The following is a 22,066-nucleotide window of genomic DNA, read 5'->3' as shown; positions in this document are numbered from 1 at the left end:
GGTTTTAAAGTGTACCAATACTTCTCTAAACAAAAGCTGATGGTAATCCTAGTGCAWTAGCTTTTAGTGTTTCTGTAGCAAATTGTTCTCTTAGTTCAGTGTGCTTATGTTYTGTAGTGTTGTATTGATTGTCATCTGCTTTTCAAGTACATCTCCTTGATGTACTTGGTGTTTCTTCTGAGAGAACAGTCTCATGGTCCATGTGCCATGTTTTCAATTCTACATGCTACTATAGGTGAATCAGTGTTCTACAGGTATAAAATGCTGGCATTCCCCAGCATGTAGTATGTGGGGTTTGGGGGATTTTTTGTTCTGTTGTTTTTTTTTTTTTGTTTTTTTTTTTTAATGCCTTTGAGTTCATACTTCTCCTGCACTTAACACTTGTCCTTGTAAAAGCCAAACTGAGCCTAGTGTTTGCATGTGGCACATCTCTTCTCACCCTTTAGAGGTCAAAATGGAATGTGGGGAATTTTCCTCCTCAGAGTGGGTGTATTGCTGGGGAGCTGCCTTTGCTCCATACTGCAAAAAGATCTGYCTGCATCCTGACCTGCCTGTACCTTGAGCTGGGGCTGCTCAGGGCACCATGGCAGTGATGGTTTGCTGCAGTGTTCTCCACCATGCTCTGGTCTGAGACTGACTGCCACCATCCCCAGACTGCGTTTCTGTCTCTATCATATATCTGATCTCTTTGTTCTCCTGGGTTTTGGCGACATTGCTGAGAGAACATAGGCAATTTGGTAGGGATTTTTTTAAAATCAATATAAGCCTTGGGTTTGATACCGTGTTATGACTCTTCTAATCTTCTGGCTTCTGACTGAATTGTCATTCCGTTAGAGTCCATATGGCTCAATTGCTGAAGCGTCAATGGCAGGGTTGTGTTGTGTTGCTTTTTAGGGTTTGGCCCTTCTGTTTTAACTTAAATATTGCATTAGTGGAGTCTTAGTGTTTTGTGGTACCACTGTGCAGCAACAAGATCTGCCAAATCTGTGTTTCTGTCTTTGGTGTATTGTTTAGCAGGTTTCTCTAATTGAGCATGTTAAAGAATAAGCAGTCTAGGGAAATCAAACTTGCCAACCTCCAAACAGTAATACCTGGAAAGAGATGGTGGTTGCACCCCTTTTTCTCTTCATGGAGTTAATAAGGAAGGAGTTGAACTGGTGGTCAGCTCCAGCTGTGCAGTCAAAACTTTCTTGTTCAAGATTACTTGGGGCAGACACAAACATGCTCTAGCTGGGTCCTTGCAGGCTCTCAAGATCCAGCAGGGTTCATTAACATGGGCTCACTGCCAAGAAAATGCACCTCTGGTGCTCCCAGACCAAGTAGGATCTGCTGTTTTGGCATGAAGTCCGAGCAGTTAAAACCTGCCAAGCGTGAAGGGTGCAGATCTGGGTCCAGCTGAGTTCTTGGATGCAGGAGCTTTGGAAACACATTGCGGATATCTGAGCATATGGATCAGCTTGATACCATCAGGACTCATTGGATCAACAACAGTTTCTGCCCTGTTAACCTCAAGCTTGTTTGTGTGTTTGGATTTTGTTTGGTTTCTATTAAGGTTTTTTAATGTTTTGTTATTGTTGTTGTTGGGGTGTRTGTATTTTTAAAACTTTTGACTCTTGAGTTCTGGGGAAATTTATTATCTTGATCAACCCCAAGCTCTAAAACTTTCTGCAGGTGCAGTATGGCATGTAAGGMGATTCTTGGAATCAGACTGCAGAGGCATTGAGTGTGCTGCACAGTAACCAGCTCCGGGTTCCTTAGTCCGAGCTGCTGATCCTAAATTGTGTTTTAATTTCTCTGTGCTGTGATTCCCAGATCATTTTGCAGTGAAATTATATGCATTGTTTGCTTTCTCACAGCCTTTATGAGCCATGCTAGTGGAGAAACTGACCATTACACCCGAAGTGTGGAGTGCTGGGTGGACATTGTTAGTTAGGATTTGTATTTTGGTTTTGTGGTGGTGCATGTAGCCGTGGTACATACATTGAGACAATATGTTTAATAACTGCAGGTGTCTGGGTAATTAGCTTTTCTGTTTGGATTTGAAAATGCTCTCTGGAAAAATTGCAGTGTGCGTGGTGTAACTCAAATAATTTAAAGACGATATGTTAGATAGTCCCTGGATTATTACAGTATTTGAAATTATTTTTTTCCCAAAATCCACTAATGCTTGCTTAACTATTCCAAGCAAAAGGTCATACAGCTCTTACTTTCTTCTTCWTATGCAGGTGCAGCTGGGACAAGCGGATATAAAATGCCCCATCACAGAGTGCAACGAACACCTGGATGAAACAACTGTCCTATATAATCTCCCCCAYGATGACATCATCAAGTACAAATACTTCCTGGAACTCAGCCGCATTGACTCCAGCACCAAGCCATGCCCTCAGTGCAAGCACTTTACAACCTTCCGGAGGAGRGGCCACATTCCTACCCCTGCCAAATTGGAGAACAAATACAAAGTGAGCATGCTTGCCGGGGCTGTGGGTTAGATGGCACTGCAAAAGTAGGACGGCATTTGGTGAGCATTAAATGAACTTTTTTGCTTCACTGGAGCTSTGTGCAAGCTGTGATTAGGAATATGAACCTCTAGTACATCACTGATTAACTGCTTAATTGACTTCTAACAAGTCAAGCARTTAAACTTTTTAGCCTGGGTGTTTTTTTTGCAGGTGGCATAATTTTGTCCTGACATACATTTTAATTTAAAGAATGTTTTTCCTTCTGACATGCAAACAATATGGTTACAGTCAGAAGAGAGTGGGGAAGGGAAGTTACCACTATAACCAAAAATTTTAGACACACAGCTTTTCAGTTTTCCCTGAAACTCTGGATAAGTGAATTCTGGGCATTTATGATGTTAGGCTGTTGGGTTTGCTCCTTTGTTAGTAATAGAGCTGTTGTCTGTCCAGCTTGTTGGTTCTGATTTCTTCACTCCCTCTCCAGAGGTTATACACTGTGGTTGTCTCATCATTCACAGTGGAAAAATTTGAGAAATAGAGGGGAAAAAAAACTTGTACAGCATTTCCTTTCATAGGTTTGCTTATGGCGTGATTTTAATTAAAGATAAAAAGCAAGAGTTTAGAAGAAACTTTGAACTGCTGAAAGTCTAGGTTCCAGAAGCAGTTGTCTGCAGCATCTGTGTAAGTTTTCCATCCGGTTATTAGAATTGTTGTGGTTAATTTCATGATTGAGCTGGCCTTTCCTGGACAAACCAGTTCTCCTCAGCAGGAGTTTAGATGACTGTTTAGATAGCTGTAATTACATAGCATAATATTCAGCCCAGTATGAAGATTAAAAGGTGGAAGGTTGTGTATTCATTGGAGTTGAAAAGTTGGTAAAGCTAATTCTGAGTTACGAGTTATTTATGCATATCTGTGTAAGGCATGAATTACATGCCACACTGTCTGTTGGACTCAGTGTTTTCAAATTTTTGTCATCTTATGTTGAGGTGGAAAAAAATTTAAACTGCAGGTAAAATTCCTTCTGCCCACAGCTATTCTCCTTCACCCATCTGCTTCATCATCACCACTCATCAGATGTAGCTGAGGGTAGATCAGAACTTGTAATACTTTAGCAGCTGCCTCTCTTAAAGTGTCAAAGACTGTTAGTGTCTCACAAGTGCATGCCATAGGTGGTGCAGCTGTTGCATCATGGGCCTGCCAGGTCTGAGAACATTCCTCAAGGCATAGCCAGTGCTCTTTTATGRGTTAAAATGCTACAGTTAAAATGTTCCCACAACTTCCCTGCAAAGCACAGTCAGAAGGAATGGGAGACTGTGATGCATAGTGCAAGCCAGAAGCAGTTCACTKCAGTGTGGTGGTGACCAGTGGACCAGTTCACTGGTCATGTGGTGATTCATTATGTGTAGCTGTGATCTGCAGAGCTTGAATCTCCTAGGAACAGACTCTGGCAAAATGTAACCTTTGAGCTGAGCCCAGGTGTTGCATGCAAGAATGTCTAGTTGATGCTGGTCAGAAATATAACTGGGAAAATGCCAGCAAGCAGTATGGATGATCATGGTCCACAGGGCTTCAGCATACTCCCTGAACCTCTGCTGTTTCCTTGTGTAGGTACAGTTTTAGTGATTTCTTTTAATCTTAGCACAAGGAGAAGTTTTRTTGCAGGGGGAAGGTTTAAAAAGAAGACTATATATGACATGGCGTATATGTGAGTAATTTTAGATACACTCGTTGCTGTGCACCAATATTACCTGCTTTCTTAGATTCTCATTTGATTACATGTACACACTGTGTCTTGGATTACAGGCTCTTGGATTACCTTTGCTCTTTGGAGGCAAAGGTTTGTTTTCTTTTGTGTATAGCATAGGAGACATCTGCCTGGAGGCTTTTGAAGCTGCCCTATTCACATGCAAGCAATATAAAGAGCAATTGCACCAGATGAAATCTGCACCAGCACTGCAAGTGTTGGCTTCAAATGAACTGAGTCATGTGTGGGGAACACACGTGCACAGGCCTGCTGGTGGGATCACAGCCCATGAGGGCTCAGTGCCAGTATTCGCTCTCTTCCATACATTGCAACAGGAAAGCACTCTAAAATCCAAAATGCATTTGAACAGATACTTTAAAAATGTTATTAGTGCCATTTCTGAAATTTGATACAGTATTTAAAATTACAAATAACGTGGAAAATTAAAGAGGTGGAAAACTTATAAATTAATTTTTCTTACTATGGCTGGTTTATATGAGCTCAGCTGATCTAGGTCTAGCAGTTCAGTTGAAATTCAAGTCTTAGTGTACTAAGCCTAGCAAGTTAACGTGTGTTGAGGAAGAWGGAGGGGAAGATAAGGAGAACTAGCTTTCCAAAGCTTTATTCTAACATTAGTGCCACTTACGGCCACACAATACAGCAAGAGGACTATTTAATTTTCGATATAAGATACTTCTATCAGAAATGGATCCAGCATTGTATAATTTCCTTACCCTCTCTCATATGTCCTGAATTGAGAGTGCAAGATGTAGTGGCAGACAAGACCTTAACATAGCTTTGGTCAGAKCTGTTATGCAAAAGTGTAATGGAAATGGGAAAAAATTGAAAAATTGCTAGTTGGGTTCCTGTGCATGGAACAAGTAAAGATTTCACAAAAGAAGAGTTGTTCTTTGAGGAAGATCTGGCTTTTGCCTCTTACAGTTTTTTGACCTTCCACTTGCCATGGAGAAATACTCTGCTCTCTGAGATTCATAATGAAGTTTCTTGTTCACTTCCATCAAGAGATACACATCACATAAAAAGAAGGACTTGAGTGCTTGGCTTTGCAAATGTAAATGTTTTTTTCAATGCAGTTGTTACATAAACTATCTTAGAGTTTCTGAAAGTTGTTGTTCTAGAACTAGCAGGAATTCATAGCAGCAGAGATGCTGTGATAGAGCTGATCTGTGTAGCTCATATCAGTAAGTTCCCCACTCTTGGATCAGATTTTAACCTTAAGTGGCAGATACCTTCCTGGCTATACATYGCTTCAGTTTACCTTGAGCTTCAGCTGCTGTGGATATGGTGGTTTTGCCATGCTCTCCCTCGTTGCTGTCAGCTATTCATTCCTGCCTGCCTGCTTTTGCTTATGTTGATGTTTTGGTGTCACACTGGGAGCTGGATCAAAGACCAGCCCTAATGGGATACCAAATTTGTTTTATGGTTRCATATTTTCAGCTGGTACAAGAGATGATATGGATTGGTGATGAGGARAAGGAAGGTGTTTTGGCTGGAGCCCATATTTATTTTCAAATAAAGTGGTAGTAGCTGCAGCTAGAGACTGTGATTCATGTAATCAGTTAATTGCATAATTAATTTGGCCATCCTGTTATATAGCTGCTGTTCCTCCAAGCAGCAGAAAATCCCGTTAAACTTTTTATACCTTCAGATTGTCAGAATATTTTTCATGTGCAGTCAGTTTTGCTATCTTCAGGTCACATTGAGTGGTGTTTTGTGTTGAGATTATCTATCAGTCTTTTCCTGTGAGGTAAGGAAACTGATAGATAAAGTACCTTGCAGTAAAGAGGCTTGCTAAGAAAATGGAAAATGTTAGCCTTAAAGGTCAGTGTTTCAGRAAGATGAGAACCAGGAGAGTTAGAACACTGAGTTGTGTAATCTTTTCTATTTCAAGGGAGACTGATCTCCAGATGCCATAGGAGTTTGTGTATATATCCATCCTCTCAGTTCTAATCAACAGAAATAGAAATTGTAAAATAAGTGGAGAACGGTTTGTGTGAGGAAAAAACATATTGGAGAAAAACACAAGATTTATGTTTTGGGGGTTTAAAGATATAGAGTGTCTGCTTTGCTAGTCTTTAATATATTTTACTGCCTTAAATCATATGTAGATAGCATTTCTGTCCTTGCTCATACCTAACTACTAAGCATAAATCAAATCATATTTGACTTATCTTTTAGAAAAGCAGAGAAAGAGTGAAATAAGAATGTGAAAGACTGCTGTAATTGCCTTGCTCTGTTTCTTAAGCCTGGGAGCATCACACTGCATTCAAGTTTGAATGGTTTTAGGAGTTTATTTTGCGGCCTCTAGTTCCAAGAAAAATAAGGTTCATAACTACCTAAAGGACAGAGTTTTCTTTGCTTGCTTAAGTTATGCTCAGACAGCATTGAACCACAGAGAAATGAAGTGGCCCATTCAAAATGTAAAAACTATAAAACTATGTACTAGTTCAGTTTTGAGGAAGGTTCTGTCAGCCTGACAGGTGGATGAGGAAACTGGTAATGAAACATAGAGTTCTCACTAGTTCAGTTTGGGCCATTTGTGGTAAGAAATGTTATTTTGAGTTTGTGCGGTTATAACCTCATCCTGTATTTCAGTACTTTCTGATTAATATATTTGGAAACGTCTGATGTCAGTGTGCATGTGTAAGTTTAAATATATATCCTGCTGGCTGCCATATTGCTTTCACTTATGTACATGCTGCAAYAGAAAGAGAGAGCCTGCAATTAATTTGGGTCAGATAGTCACCATAAAACAAACTAACCAAAAAAAAACCCACAAAACCTGTGTTTTAAATTATGTTGCCATTTTTTTAAACAAGTGTTAACTTGCACCTTCTGACCTGATGATTTGGGTTTGTATTTTTTAATATCCATGTTTTATCTCAAATGTCTGAATGCTGCAACAGATAAAAGTTTTCAGGTTGTAGAACAGTTACTTGTGGCTACAAGCTTCATCTTTGGCTGAAGCACAACAACTACTGAGCATGACAAGCACTGAGCTTACTATAATCTGTCTTCCCAGCAGTAGGACACTGTGATATGCGTTGTTGGAAGACACAAATTCAAAGCTGGGGAGGGAGGCGTGGGAGGAGAAAAAGGAAAAAAGGAAGATATGGAGATATGGGTTAGAATAGGTTAGATGACTCTCTTGTGCATATTGGTTTTTAAAGTATTGTGGAAACATTGATCAATGCTCTGTGTTAGTTGGGTTAGCATCAATGTATATATTATTCTTTAGTTTCCTCAGAGCAGGAAATTTCCTTTTGTTAAACTGGTTTTATTAGTATAATTCATCTGGGAAACAGAGATGCAAGGTAGTATATATAAAATGTCCACTGAYTCAGCATCTTGACCACTGGCTCAACAAATTTGAGAAAAGACACCAGTTATATTTTATATTGTTTTTGCTTTATACTTTATCACGGCCTTGAACAMGTTTTCAGGTAAAAAATAATTATGTTTGTAATCATAATATTTTCAGTCCAAATGTGTTGTTTCCCTTTAAACAAGATGTAGTGATTGCATGTATAAATAATTTTGGCTACCCCTAGGCAAAATATATAGGGGAGATCAGAACACCTACTTTGGATTCTTTATTGTAGTCAAGGAAGCATACCACCCATACCACCAGGTGTCATGACTCAGCAAGAGGGCACAGCATCTGGTGGGAGCAAGAACTTCCGAAATATGTTTTGGGGACTTCACATGTGACTACATTCTAGGATGTGGTTTCCTGAGCAGCACCCCCACACCAGGTTTGGCCAGCAGAGATGTGCCCATGGTTCAGTGGTGAACCAAGTCTGGACTCAGATATAACCAAAACCTCTTGGTTTGAGTGGTTGAATTCCTCACTCCCACGCATCAGCTGGGTACAAAGCCACAGCAGTGCCAGACATGGACTGCAAATGGAGATGGTGGACAGGGCTCAGMAATTGCTTGAGAGCGTGAGATGTTCCTGTCTTTCAGGCTGAGGTGTTTTTCTGCCAAACAGAGCAAAAGTGAACATGTTGGAAAAGCCTGGATGTTTAATGTGACTTCTAGTTCTTGCTTTCCTTAGTCWTGATCCAGGTTAGAGGCCTGTCTTTCATCAGATAAGCAGCTGCAGTGTGCCTCTGTTACTCCTGCAAACACAGCAGCAGTAATAGCTGCTTAGCATTTAATGAAAAAATAAGCAGTATGTGGAGGACGTGATGACGATGGTACCTGTTTGACACAATGATTTAAAACCGAGGGAGTGGAAAGAATAGATCCTTTCTCAATTTGAGTATGGCTTGTGGGTTTTGCCATTAGGTGTGGTCTGTAGCAAGTGGGCTGTTTGGCACAGCCTCAGCTTGCCTTGACGCAATCTAGAGCAAGAGGAGGTGCCTGACTTCCCGTTGGTAGTTGTGGCTCTTGGATGAGAGCCCTGCTCATGGCCCCTTTTCCCAGGATCATTTCTAACATAAGCTTCATAACCCATGCTCAGTCCTCTAGAGTCCGTTCAGAAGACCAAGTACTTTYGTCTTACCTTGGCAATGAGGTTTATTCCTAGAAAAAAATCCACTGCACTGAAACCCGTCAGCTGATTTTTAGGTGTTCTCACAAATGTATTGGAGGCAACTGAATGAGCTTTCTGAATTCTGCCTTTTGTCAGTTGAGCCACACAATCAATTTGGGAAGTGGTGCCTATGGTTAAACCAAGCTACTTGTGCCTCAGTTGATAGAGGCCTTTCCCAACTTTAGCAATTCTGTATTTTCTGTCATTTAAAAAGGAAAACAACACGCTAGCTTCCACAACTTCTTGTGTTTTTAAAGCAGATCCTTCAAAATGTGTTAGACCTTTGCTGGGCAGCTGCTCTCTTAATGGAAGAGCAGTGGTTTTAAAACAAGTTTTCTAGCTGGACCAGCACCCAGCTTGCAAATGTGTGGTGTTTTCTCATTTGTACAGATCCAGTGTCCATCTTGCCAATTTGTCTGGTGTTTCAAGTGCCACTCTCCCTGGCATGAAGGCGTTAACTGCAAAGAATACAAGAAGGGAGACAAGCTGTTACGTCACTGGGCCAACGAAATCGAACACGGGCAGAGGAATGCCCAGAAGTGTCCAAAATGCAAGGTGAGCTGCTCTCCCTTGGCTTGCAGGTAGTGGCTTCAGACTGTTCTAATATATATTTAAATGTAGCTTCTGCTCAGCATTGGAAATRAAATTCACACTTGCTGTGTAGTTTCTTGTCAGTGACCCATTGAGAAAAACAGGTCAGATGTGTTTCTTCCTGGTTCCTGCACTGATTCTGCACAATGTCTGTATGTAAAAGAAATATTATGGAAATTATAAAATAAGGGGGGCTTTGATGTATGCATAGAATCATAGAACTGTTTGGGTTAATTAATTACAGAATTAATTAATCCTAAAATAAAGCTTTAAGGAAATGGAAAGCTTTAGGGAAATACGCTGCCCTTTCCAGAGAGTTTGAGTGTATTCAGTTTCTGAGTAAGGCTGGAAATACTCTGTCAACAAGTTAACTGAGGGAGACTAAGACTTGGCAAAACCATAAGTTTCTTAGGATTGAATTCTTGTTCTTCACAAGCTGTACCTCAAGGGGGGACTTCKCAGGCCACACCTCAAGTGCTATGTCCACTTCTGGGCTCTTCACTTCAAGAAGGACATTGAGATGCTGGAAGAAGTCCAGAGAAGGGCAAGAAAGCTAGTGAAGGGTCTGGAACACGAGTCCTGTGAGGGAGCAGGGAGTGTTGAGCCTGCAGAAAAGGAGACTTGGGGGAGACCTTTGCCACACTGCACATGCCCTCCAACTCCCTGAAGAAGGGTGTAGCTGGGTGGGGTTGGTGCCTTCTCCCAGACAACCAGCAGCAGGACAAGAGGGTGTAGACTTAAACGGCACCAGGGGAGGTTCAGGTTGGACATCAAGAGGAATTACTTTGCAGAAGTTAAACACTAGAATGGACTTGCCAGGGAGGTGATGTAGTCACCCGYCCTGTAGGTGTTCAAGAAATGACTGAATGTGATGGTGCCAGGGTCATGTGGCAAGGTAGTGATCASTGAGAGGTTGGAGTTGATGATCTCAGAGGTCTTTCCCAACCCAGATGATTCTCTGAAGTCTTTCTCATTAATTAGTTGAATTTTTCAACACTGAAATTCAGTTTCACACCCTAAAAATTACATTAATGCCTCCCAAAATAGGAAATATTTCTACTCAAATGAGATGCAACAGCCTTGCACACCCCTGCCCCAATTGCCCTTAATGAAGGCTGCTGTTAAATTTGTTCACTATTTTTTTCACAGCTACCAACAAAGTAGTAAGTCAAAGCTAGAATGTTTCATAGAAAATGAATATTGAATGGGCAGATTTACTTGTAAACATACGAAGYATATGTCACTCTATGAGCCTTACACTGTGCAAGTAAGAAAATGTTCATCAGTTCTCTAAATATCYTATTTTGGTCTTTGAGAAAGAAATGCCTGTGATGCCATACCTTGAAACTGAAAGATTGCGAAACATTGAGCAAAATTGGAAAGCTCTGAAATCAGCAGCTGGTTGTTTACCCTTCGTCCTGCACACATGTGACCTTTTAACAGAGTTTTTACACTTGCTTTTTGGTAAAAGTTGGTAGGTTTGAGGTAGTTCTAAAAATGTTCACTTTCTGGGAAAAATTAAAGTAAAATGCTTTGTTCCTTTCARAGTGGGAGAAAGTATGTGTTTTGATTTTAATTGTTTGACTTGTGTCCAGATTCAGATTTTATGACAATGGGAATGATGTAACTTGAAATAAATTGCCCAAAAATGAAGAAAGTGGACAAAGCAAAAAAAAAAAAAATGAATGTGGAGAAACAGGGATGGTAAGAAGGCTGATAGCTGGATAGAGAAAGGAACTAAAACTGTTAAATGTAAATTTAGCCTGAATAAGTTAAAATATAAAATGCCATATTTAAATGTACAGTGCTTTTCACCACCTTCAAAAGAAAAGACCGGACACTTGAAACTTATGTGGCTTGTCACTAATTCAGAAGTTGGATGAGTTTGGCTACTAATTTAAAAAATGGTTTAGTTTTCTTAATCAAAGGAAAGTAAAACCTCCTACATGGTAGGAGGCAGTATGGAAACTTACAAAACTAGCACAGAAAAAGAACCTCTGTTAAATCCTTCCTGGTCATGTGACACTGTAAATGAATATTGAAGAGGAATTCAACCTTTTTATAAGCTGTTTTGCTACCCCAACTCTTGATACTTTTTCTTCAGAGGTGAAAAAATTCTTTGTCTATAATCTCCAAAATGTTTTTTTCAACACAATTCATTTTTAAATCAAATCTACAATTAGCAAGTAATCAAAAGTACTACTTAGCAAGCAGTTAGTTTAAAAAATACGTCTTTGAGTAGCTCAAAAAATACATCTTAAGCAGCATTCTTCATCAAATCTTTAGTAGATGTTTGGGCATGTGGGGATGAGCATTCTGACAATTAACAATTTGGAGTCAGGAGAATTAGATCTAATACTTCTGGGCCACTCTCCTTCAGCCATCCCTCCCTCCAAAAGCTTTATATAAAATAACATTGAATCAGATGATAATCATATTTCCAAATAAAATAAAGAATGACCAAGAAAATAGGGTTTGTAACATGCTGTTTGATTTATCCATGTTCTACATCCACAGAGGCAATGTTTYGGGAAGAAGCATGCTTTATTTTTAATATCTTTCACATTTTGGTTGAAAATTTGCAGCAGCCAAAATTGAAAAACAGATTGAGGGAAAATCAAGAATAAATTGTGTCTAAAGATGTTAGCATTTGAGCATTACACTAAAACTGAAATTAATAGAAATTRAAGTTAGTAACCTTAAGTAGAGGTACAATTTCTTTACTGAAGTAATTTGTAAAATTACTACTAACTTTCCATGTGTGATGCTTATTACATTGTAAACTGTGACCGTGCTTTACAGATACCTTCTGGAGATAATTATTTACACACACGCGTACATACATACAGGCTCTTTTTATCTGTACCATGGAGAAGTCAAATGCATAATCTTGTCTGGGCATGCACACAAGAAAATCAAAACACACTTACAGGGTATGTGTATACAGAGGCAGATCCTCAGGCAAATACTCACAAGTATTTCAGGGGTTTGGGTAAATGACTTGAAAGAACATAATCCTTTGTAATGGGAATATAGCAGGGTCTGTTAGATAAGCTTAAACTCGATTGCTTTTTCCTGTAGTTGGATGCAGCTTTAGCACATCTAATAGAAATAGCTTATACTTATGTGGTCTCTCAAAGATGTGTTTACATAAGATAATAAAAATGTTATGAACTGTCAAATATGTAATTGTAGATTCATGTTGGGACTGTGTGTCAGTGTGGAAATATGACAAAAATGCTACTTTTTTTTAACTTCATCTTAAACTAATTTTGACATGTTTTTTTCTAATAGAGCCTTTTCCAAATTTATTATATGCTATTTTGAGAGTCAGCATAGACCATTTTTCTCAACAAAACTTGTCCAAAAAGTGCTGGTCTTTTTCTAGTCAGTCTCCTAATAAATGCAATCTTTCTACATTTTATTGGATGTCATTTGCCAAAATCTACAACCTGTTTCCCCATTACTGTTTTAGGGGGTTATTTCTTACAGTTTCTTGCTATGCTTGCAACAAAATGCTTTTGTTTCCACAAGTGTTTTTACAGTACAGCAAACCAAGGAAGTACTCCGTGTTGGTGTTATCTTGCCACAGATTTCAAAAACAACATTGTCTGAGGAAACACCACATAGSAGCTCTAGCTTAGAAAGCTTTGACAGCAGCAGAAGGCTAAGTAAACAAGCATGTCAATGCAAATAAAGGAGTGTGTACTTCTTATCTGTTCTGATTCATATAAGGGTTATCAAATTACTCAGGGCATAGTTTTTGGAAGTGCTCTGCAAATTAATTATCATTCTCTGCAGGGAGAAGAGTCCTTATTTGTATACAAAGGAATAAAGCTGTGCAGGTTTTCTTTGGGGCTGGAGGAGRCATGGCCCTTCATCCTCAGAACTCTTGGTAGTGATTTCCCTAGAGATTTCTGTGAGAGGACATGGAGGGTCTGAAATAGCTACTGTGCTACTTGAGTTGTCTGCTTAAGACTGAACTGGGTGTATTTGCCTGTGGTGTGCAGTTTTCACTTGTGTTGTTCTGGGAGCCATTCTTGRGTTTCTGAAAGGCTAAACCTTCCCCTGTAAGAGGGATTTGAACAGGCTTTGGGTGCAGGATGAAGTCTRTAACTTGGACTGAGTGCATGGAGGYAGAAATGGYCTGTCACAGTGCCCCCTCTGCCCTGGCCATGCTGCAGGGGAGCCATCAGTCACAGGGCACTGGGATCCRCACAGCCACAGCTTCCTTCCTACAGCGAGCAGCATTCCTGGCCCCCTGCATTCCCCTTGAGTGCAATGGGATTGTCAGTGGAGCGGGAGCACCCGTGATATCTGAGCCATCAGCGATTGCTTTCCCAACCTATAGATTCGTAATCCATCTCTGTCAGTGGATTATCCGGAGGGCAGGGAGGCAGGGCTGTGTGAACCRCAGCTGAAGTGGATCTGGTGGGATGGCATGTCTTAGGCTTGAAAGCAGCCTGACCAAAAGATACAAAGTTCACCTGGCATTGTCAGTCTGCAGTGTGTGTGATGGGGAGTCCAAGCCCTCCATCTATGGTTTGTGGGGGTTTTTTACTTTGTTTTTTTAATCAGGTCATTCCTCACTGGAAAAAAAAAGAAGTTTTTGCAATAAGAAGATAATAGGCAAGTACAACCAGTTGTTCCAGATTTGCAGCATTTGAAGACAGTTATGTGCTGATGAGTGTTTACTAAARTATTTTTATGGTTTGCTTTTTGAAGAAGCAAACATGAAGTGGATGTAGTTGCAGTATGTGTCTGTAAGAAAATAAATCATTATCAACTTCTTTTGATGTTTCAAGGGGACGGTATGTGTGGAGAATTTAGAGCAGAAACAAGTAGATTGACAAATGATTCAGGAGTAATGCATGACTTAACTGGARGTGGGATGCTTCTAGGAAAGCGTGGGTAGAAGGATGGCAGGCAATTTACAGGTGGATATTTCTAAAGGTATGAATGGTAGAAGAAAAAAAGCTGTTGCTAGCATCTTTTTGAAGTTCTTAGTACCGACAAAACTAATTTATTTTTGAAATGTGAAGTAGTTTTCATTTGCATCTAGGGTTTTTATAGGTTCCACACTTCTACATACTTTCAGTGAGGATGGATGGTAACTTAATTTGGTTGGTAAATTAGAGGAGAGGAGAATTCGCCTCATTCAAAAAGAAAATAAAGCAACYAGTTAATTTTCCTTAGTGTCTCAAGATCTACTTCCCTCATTTATATTTTTAAGGTGGAAGCAGCCAATGAGGAAAGTTACCTTTGGAATTACAAAAGTCTGTATAGTTGCTGTTTGAGCTTGTCCCCTGAAAAATTAATTTGAATTAAATTTTAAATTTAATTCATTAAAATACATTAAGTCACCATTAAAATGCCTTCATTTCAGTTCAAGTTAATCTTAGGAATTACACTAAATAAACCACAGCTTCATAAGTGGAATCAACGGGGTTTTTCACATATAACCTCTGAAATAAGAAGTTGAACTGAYAATGTAATGTGCCTTTTAGAAGAAGACAGTGTCAATCTTAAGTTACGTTTAAGTTGGTATAATACTGGGYAGACTTCTGTTTCCACTTTGCCTGCTGTCGGTGTGTAACTGTAAAAGTTTTGAAGTCAACTGGCTTGTAAAGCTCATTAGCAAAAGTGGTTTTTCAGTTGCTTCTGGAAAACAGTACACCTGTGATACAGCAGAATTCCTTGGGGTAGAGGGTGATATTTGCTTGGTCAGAGAAATTTTAAGTCCACTAAAATACTTGCCCACTATAAACTGTTTTTTTAATAACCCAGTTCTCTCTTTGGGGAATGTCTTTCCCCTCTTTTACGTAAAAGCAGCATTTGAAAGGATAGAAATGCAGATTCTGAGATCATTACTGTGGCACAGGGATGCTGGCAGGTGTAGCTTGAACTACTGTTACCTTTGTAGCTCTCTTGGCAGGAGTGTTGCTGGTGGGAAGCATCCCTTTATTACATGTATGAAGTGCCAGTTTGAGTAGATGTCTGGGTGAGCAAGGTGAGATCCCAGATCACCCCTGATCAGCGCTAAAGTACAACTGCACCTGATCATCTCAAGGATGCTGGATTCCCCAGGAGTCACAAGCTTCTCTTGAGCTCAGTGAGTTTTCAGTGTTTCTGGTGCTGGTAGGGCCACTGAGTGATAATGCCATGTCTTTGCCTGTACCTTCCTGCAAAATAAATACATGTAGGTCAGTATAGGAGTTTCAGAAAGCATCCCTTTGTCTGTTGCAAGTTTCAACAGATAAAATTTGAAGTGGATATAATGGAAAAAAKTATTCGCAAGGGWGGATGGTGAAGCATGGTGCAGATTSCTCAAAGAGGCTGTAACATACCAATATTTGGAAATTATTTAAATCACATGGGATGAGACCTGGAGCAATCTGATCTGTCTGGAGTTAGCGTAGCTTGAAGTTAGGGGTTAAAATAGATGACCCCTGAGAATCACTTTCAGCCTCAATTATTGGGCTRTCTGCCATTCCACTGTGGAACGTGGTCTTGGAATGCGGGATACGGAGCTATATATGCAGGCAATCAGTAGAAAGATGGCTCTGGAACCTGGGCAGCCCTGCTTCATATTGTACTGTGGGTAACATGAAAGCTTGGTGTACTTTTTATTCTATATAAAGTTCGTGAGATTTTTTTGTTTGTTTTTTTTTTAAAGAAGAGAAAACCATCCCTACTTCTCAAATCATGCACTCTAACAGCAGTGTCTTTCTGGTGTTTATTACAAAATGCCAAATCAATTTGTGATGGAAAAGGGAGTGGAGCCACAGGTGGCCTAAGAGAGAAAATCATCTGTGGAGGGGTCAGAGTTCATAACTATATTCACTGTGTTGCTTTTATTTTTAATAAAGTTTGGTGCTTCTTATCTACTTCAGTAATAAAACCATATCTTCAGTATGGGCAAGAATTCTCATCTACATGAAGAATGTTTAAAAAAAGAAGGAGGATTATATAGGAAATGGGAATCTGGAAACAGTAGTGACTCATTTAATGCTCTGAAACAGGCCTTAGGAAACCATTATTGTCTTAAGCCAGCTGCAGTATTAATTAATGCAAATACTAACTGAGCAGGGGGATGCTTGCATTTTAATTTCATCTGACACYTAGTGCCTACTTTCCTGTGGTTAGGAAAGGGGGAAGAATAATATTTCTTTTTTTCCTTCTGCTCATATAGATCCACATCCAGAGAACCGAAGGGTGTGACCACATGACCTGTTCACAGTGTAACACTAATTTCTGTTACCGTTGTGGGGAGAGATACCGYCAGCTCCGCTTCTTCGGAGATCACACATCAAACCTCAGTATCTTTGGATGCAAATACCGCTACCTYCCCGAGAGACCACATTTAAGGAGATTAGTTCGAGGCTCTGTCTGTGGTGAGTGGTTAAATATTCCCTGTGGAGAGCTGCACAATGAGGTGATTGGGGGCATAGGGCAGTTATAGTTAAATTAAAGYTAGTGGTTTAAAGTATTGGATGGGCTACTTGTTTTTCAGTTACTCAAAAGGTGGTTTATTAACTACATTTAAGTATATGGTGTTTGCCCCCCCTTTTTAGATGGACTGTGTATGGCTAAGTATGTGTCCTCTTCTGATAGCTTGTTTCCTAATCTTTTTTAATAATATGTAAGCAAACTCTGTCAAAATGCGTGTTGCTTGCTGTGTGCATTATTCTAAAGGTATATAGGAGAAATGGATCRGAGGAGAAACCTTATTTGGATTAACTTCCATGTCTGTTTGTCTAAAGTGCTCTTGGTATTTGAACCTGATCTGAGTTGAAAAACTCAGATTTTCCCATATAAATAGGAGGACATTGTTAACTGTTAGCTTTAATTCAGATAAAATCCAGCTAGAACAAACTACTACTTCTATATATTAATTTTGCTTACAAAAGTATGATGCCAAAAAAAGTCTTTTTATTAAACAAAAAGGCACTCATAATTTGCTTTTGAGCCAGATGTATATCTGTCTCAACCTATAGAAGCACAATAAGCTATTGCCTTATGTGGGGTCTTACATATATGTTAAGTTTAGTCATTGTAGTGAGTTTGCAACATGTAAAGTGACCTATAATATTACCGGAAATTAATGTATTAACTGTCAAAAACTGGGAGTCTGTTAAGGAAAATAGGACCTTTTGTATTTTGAATTAAGGCATAAAAATTGGAGATGACATTTAGTTCACCTAGGGTGAGAAAATGCTTTGAGCTTGATTGAACTGAGGTAAAGGCAAGAGATGGAACATGTGGGAAAAAGAATTCAGCAGACTTGAGGTGAAAACATTACTCCTGAGCCAAATGCAGCCCAGTAAGAAAGCTAGATGATTTCCAGAGTAATGTAAGAACTGGCACACAAACTCATAGACCTGGTAATAAAAATGCCAATCTTGCTGCTCTGCAAAGTAGTGTGAGATTCGCAAACCTGGAATGCTTGTTTAACAAGYGACGATGTGTCATCCAAGCCCATAAGTTTGACCTCAAGAGCTTGCAAGGCTTAGGTAACAAACTTTGAGAGAGGTGCTTTAAAGATAGAGAAATAGCTAGAAAGGAGAGTGGAAAATTATTGGAGGTTCCTGCTCTGATATATTTTGTAGAGATAAATTCCAATACATGAGAAGATCTAGTATAGATGAAAGACAATGCTGGCACTAGGGCGCATGAATATAAACGTTCAGTAATAAGTTTAGGCTTAAAATTCAAGTGTTTCAAAGCACTTAGATTTCAGAAGAACTTACAGTATTTCCCATTGTGGCTATTACTATAAGCTGTTTTTAAATAGATCTTGGCACATTTGATGTAATTAGTCTCTGCTGTAGCACCAGATTGCACTCGGAGACATTATCAAGTCAATGCTACTCACGTGCAAAATCATGGGTAACCTCATTAGAATCATAGAATGGTTTGGACTGAGAGGGACCTTTAAAAGCCACTTGCAATGAGCAGGGACATCTTCAACTGAATCTGATTGCTCAGGGCCCTGTTCAGMCTGGTCTTGGATGCTAATGCTCTGTGGTAAAGATGTGTATGCTCATATTTACAAGATCACACATAGAGAAGGTATAAGATAATTTTATTTTCATCTCGTATTTGCAAGTGTACTTGTACTTGTACTTGCAAATTAATTAGTAACCAAGAAAGATTAGCAAAGCCTCAGATTACATTTTAGGGTCTTCTGTTAGAAATTTCTCTCCAAGACTCCCTCTGTCATGCGATGTGATTTTTCACAAGAATGGTCAGCGTCTGACTATACACAGAGGTAACTGAATCTGCCAGCACATGTAGTAATTGCCCTCATTTTTCTAATAGCTTACAYCCAAGTTGAATATAATTCAAAGAATTCTGCATCAATACTTATGACCATAAATCTCTGTCATCTCTACACCTCTAAATTTTAACRTTGGTCTTAATACACTTTATTAATAACTACCCAAAAACTCCAGAGACCTATCAGAACTCACACACGAAAATAAAGAATTTAAACCTTTAAAAATCTGCATCAGATTTTAATTTGGGAATTGAGTTCATAGCTCTTCCTCCATTACAGTGGATTTTGGCTATGATTTGCATATGTGAGCCAGTCTAGGTTTTTGCATTTTTTCCCACACAAGTGCACGTGTGGGGTTTTCACATGCATTTTTAAGAAGGAATTATATTGCTGTAAGACTGTACTTCCTGACCTTTTTCCTGACCTTTTGAAGGAGGTATAATCCCAAACTGTGATACAGTGTCAGTTTAAATATGTAGATTCTGCCTTTTTCAATGCTGGAAGTCTGCTAAGATCATTATCTTTGTAAAACAGAATTTAACAGAATTGGCCTGTGCCTGTTAATTTGCCTTGTATAAAGGTCTGCCTAATGAGTCTGTCCCCAGCAATGGTCAATTAGAAATGAAATCTCACTCCCTGTTTCCAGTAATCACTGTTTTAGACACTTCCTTAGTTAAGGTTTGTATCTGAACCTTTGCCTTATTATCAGTATCAATAGATGGATCCTTCGCTAGTTTTAACAGTTTTTAAATTTTGGCTTCTGCAACATTTTGGCAGAGGCTCTAGGATTTCACTTTGTGTTGTGTGAAGAAAGTACTGTAGGCTTTTTTTGGTTTTTTTTATTGATTCCTGATAAYTTCTTTTCTTACTTCTGTTACCATGAAATTGAATAAATAATAGTAGCTTGCTTACCTTCTCATATCTTTCTTTTATGGATCCTCCATCAGTTTCTACTTTGTCAYGATATTTGATACCAATTTTKGGGGTTTTTTTKGKGTTTTATGTTTTGTGCTGAGCAGAAGTTTATTGTATTTAAAACACAGAAATGTTGAATTCCATTTAAGGATCAAACCCAGGCTCAGTAGCTGGAACTACTGTGGTGTAAATATGTAAATACTTTATCAGGCAAGAGAGTAGCGTTATCATCAGTAGATATTCCTGTACAAGCCTGCATTTTGGTTCTGTTCTAAAAGTCAGCAGAAGAAGAGATGGTGGCAGAGAGGCCATTAAAAGCATAGCCTCTACATTTTAGTAGCATGCAGTAAGAAAAAAAGTTTGGATTTCCTGTAGAAAAATGCCTCTGCTAGTTAGCTAAGTAGTGGAAACTAAGAGAATGTTATCTTGGCTRTCTGTGGAAGACTGGTGAGGTGTTGCTAGATGTGTGAGGGTTTTGTATGACTTCTTTTACTTTATTGCTATGGAGAAGAAATAYTTCAGTAAATGTGATTTCGTAGCCATGTGCATTGAAGGTTTTTAGGCTTGTTTCTAAAATTGGATCRGTGGAGTAGTAGAAAGTAGTAGAAAGAACACCTTCATGGTTTCTGTTGAGAAGGAAGAGTTTGGGCATACAATCACAATCTGCTCTGCAATAAAAGTAAGTGGAAAGTATTTATGACAGCCTATATTTACACATAGTTTTCATTATAAACCAGCTGTTATGTAAAGGTGATAGTAATCATGGGAAGAAGACAATCTGGAGCAGAATTGATTTCTCACATTCCTTCCCCTCTTTAGCCAGCATGGTTTTTAGAGAAACTGTCCTGTGACCAGTACAGTTAAGTGAAATTGTTTTTATTCTTCTGCCCCACAGAGTTAGAGATTTTGTTCTCATTATAATTGTTTGACTAAATTGTTGAAGGCAGAATGTTTGGTTATAACTAGAGTCAGTAGTGAATTGTACAGAAGGGAAAAACATGTTCAGCTGTCTTCAGTGTACTTAGGATGCCACTGGAATACCAGCTGGATTCAGTTGGGTGAATTGTCTTCAAAATCAATTGCTAGGTACTTCATGGATCTATAACAAGACAATACATGTAATGAAGTATTAAAGCAAATTTTTTTTTTTGCATGGTAACAAGTATTTCAGATAGGATTCTGAAAGCAGGATATTTTCAGATGTGACTGACGTGTATTCCTGTCCCAAGCAGAACACAAGTTTCACTTCATGTAAGCATGGCTTTGAGCCGCACAGAAGGCAGCATGCAATTCTGTGATCCAGCCTTCATTAGCAACTTCATCATTTAAGTTGGTCTGACTTTTAAGAAGTTGTCTCTACATGTGATAGRACTCTTTAAAAACAAATGCAAACATTTATTAGAACTTATGTCTATAAAGATTTTACTGTTTAGATTCGTAAATATACAMTTCTATTGTCTCTACTTAAATAATAATTATATTTAGACTTGAAAGATAAAACTTAGTATTTCTCATATGCTAGTGATTAATTTTGTTTTCTAAAACTAGTTTATTAATTTTTTACACGGCAAAGAATTCTCTTAGGGTATATGGGGGTTTGTATATRTTACCCTAAAACCTGTAGCTAAACCCAGAGTTATGAAAGGGAAAAGTATTCCTTCATGTTTCCTGAAATACTTCATTATTTTGCAAAAAAATGTGTTTCTTTGTATTAACAAATAAGGCAGCCCTTCTTAGACACCTGCAAATACAATAACCATCCTGTAACCATAACAAATGCCTGAATTTTCATGCTGGGCCACCCAGTAGAGAAATTGTTTACCATTAATTTGAGTGCAATTGTAAAAAGGTTCTGTTTCAATCACTTTTTGTTAAGTTGTCCTTAAAAACTAGCTTTGGACAMTAGTACACTGGCTATCATAACCTAATGCTGAGTTCACCACATGGGCTAATGACCCGAGGTTGTTTTCAGCTCTGAGACAGAGCTGGTGTTACATTTGTTCTCTCTGCTATCAGTCTTGGAGCTAACAGATGTAGGACAGTGGATCTTTGGGCAGTTTAGTGCCTGCAGCAAGCCTCCTTAGTGTCAGTGACATTTCTTGGTGTGTTGTGATTCCCTTTGTGATTAAAAGCCTCATAATCCTTTGCACTACGATGAGCAATGTTTGTCAGACTGGAATTGGATATAAAGTAGTTTGCAATTCTGACATGTAAAACTGAGTATTTTGTAACTGTTTTGTACAATGCATATAAAAGTTACTGGAGCAAATAGTGCATACCTGCTGCTTTGTAGTGATTGCTGCTGTTTGTACTCTTCCTGATGGCAACCTTTGCAAGCCTTGTTCACCTTGTGTTATTTGTTAATTTTAGTATACAAAGGCAAACAAATATTAAGGATTTAAATGTGACATATATAAGGAGAAAAAGTATTTTGTTTTGAAATTTAATCTTTAGAAATAATGCATTGATAACCAAAAGAAGATACTGTCTCATGATGATGAAAAGTCATTTTATTC

At 38.8% G+C, this 22,066-nt stretch overlaps 1 protein-coding gene across 1 annotated transcript in view; it reads left to right on the top strand.

The window, feature by feature from the left end:
* The window catches only part of RNF217 (ring finger protein 217), a gene marked incomplete at its 5' end in the record, with an annotated part of 59,843 nt that overhangs the window by 29,749 nt on the left and 8,028 nt on the right, over nt 1-22,066 (top strand). Inside the window, 3 exons of the mRNA XM_057363576.1 lie at nt 2,226-2,459; nt 9,155-9,319; nt 16,548-16,749. Coding sequence (XP_057219559.1) covers nt 2,226-2,459; nt 9,155-9,319; nt 16,548-16,749 — 601 coding nt within the window. The remainder of the gene's footprint in view (nt 1-2,225; nt 2,460-9,154; nt 9,320-16,547; nt 16,750-22,066) is intronic.

Source organism: Malurus melanocephalus, unplaced genomic scaffold (assembly GCF_030028575.1).
Source record: "Malurus melanocephalus ecotype Western Australia unplaced genomic scaffold, MMel_1.1 scaffold_29, whole genome shotgun sequence".
In the NCBI taxonomy this organism is placed as follows: Eukaryota; Metazoa; Chordata; class Aves; order Passeriformes; family Maluridae; genus Malurus; species Malurus melanocephalus.
The sequence above is the reverse complement of the archived record's forward strand: the minus strand, read 5'-3'. Positions and strand labels throughout refer to the sequence as shown.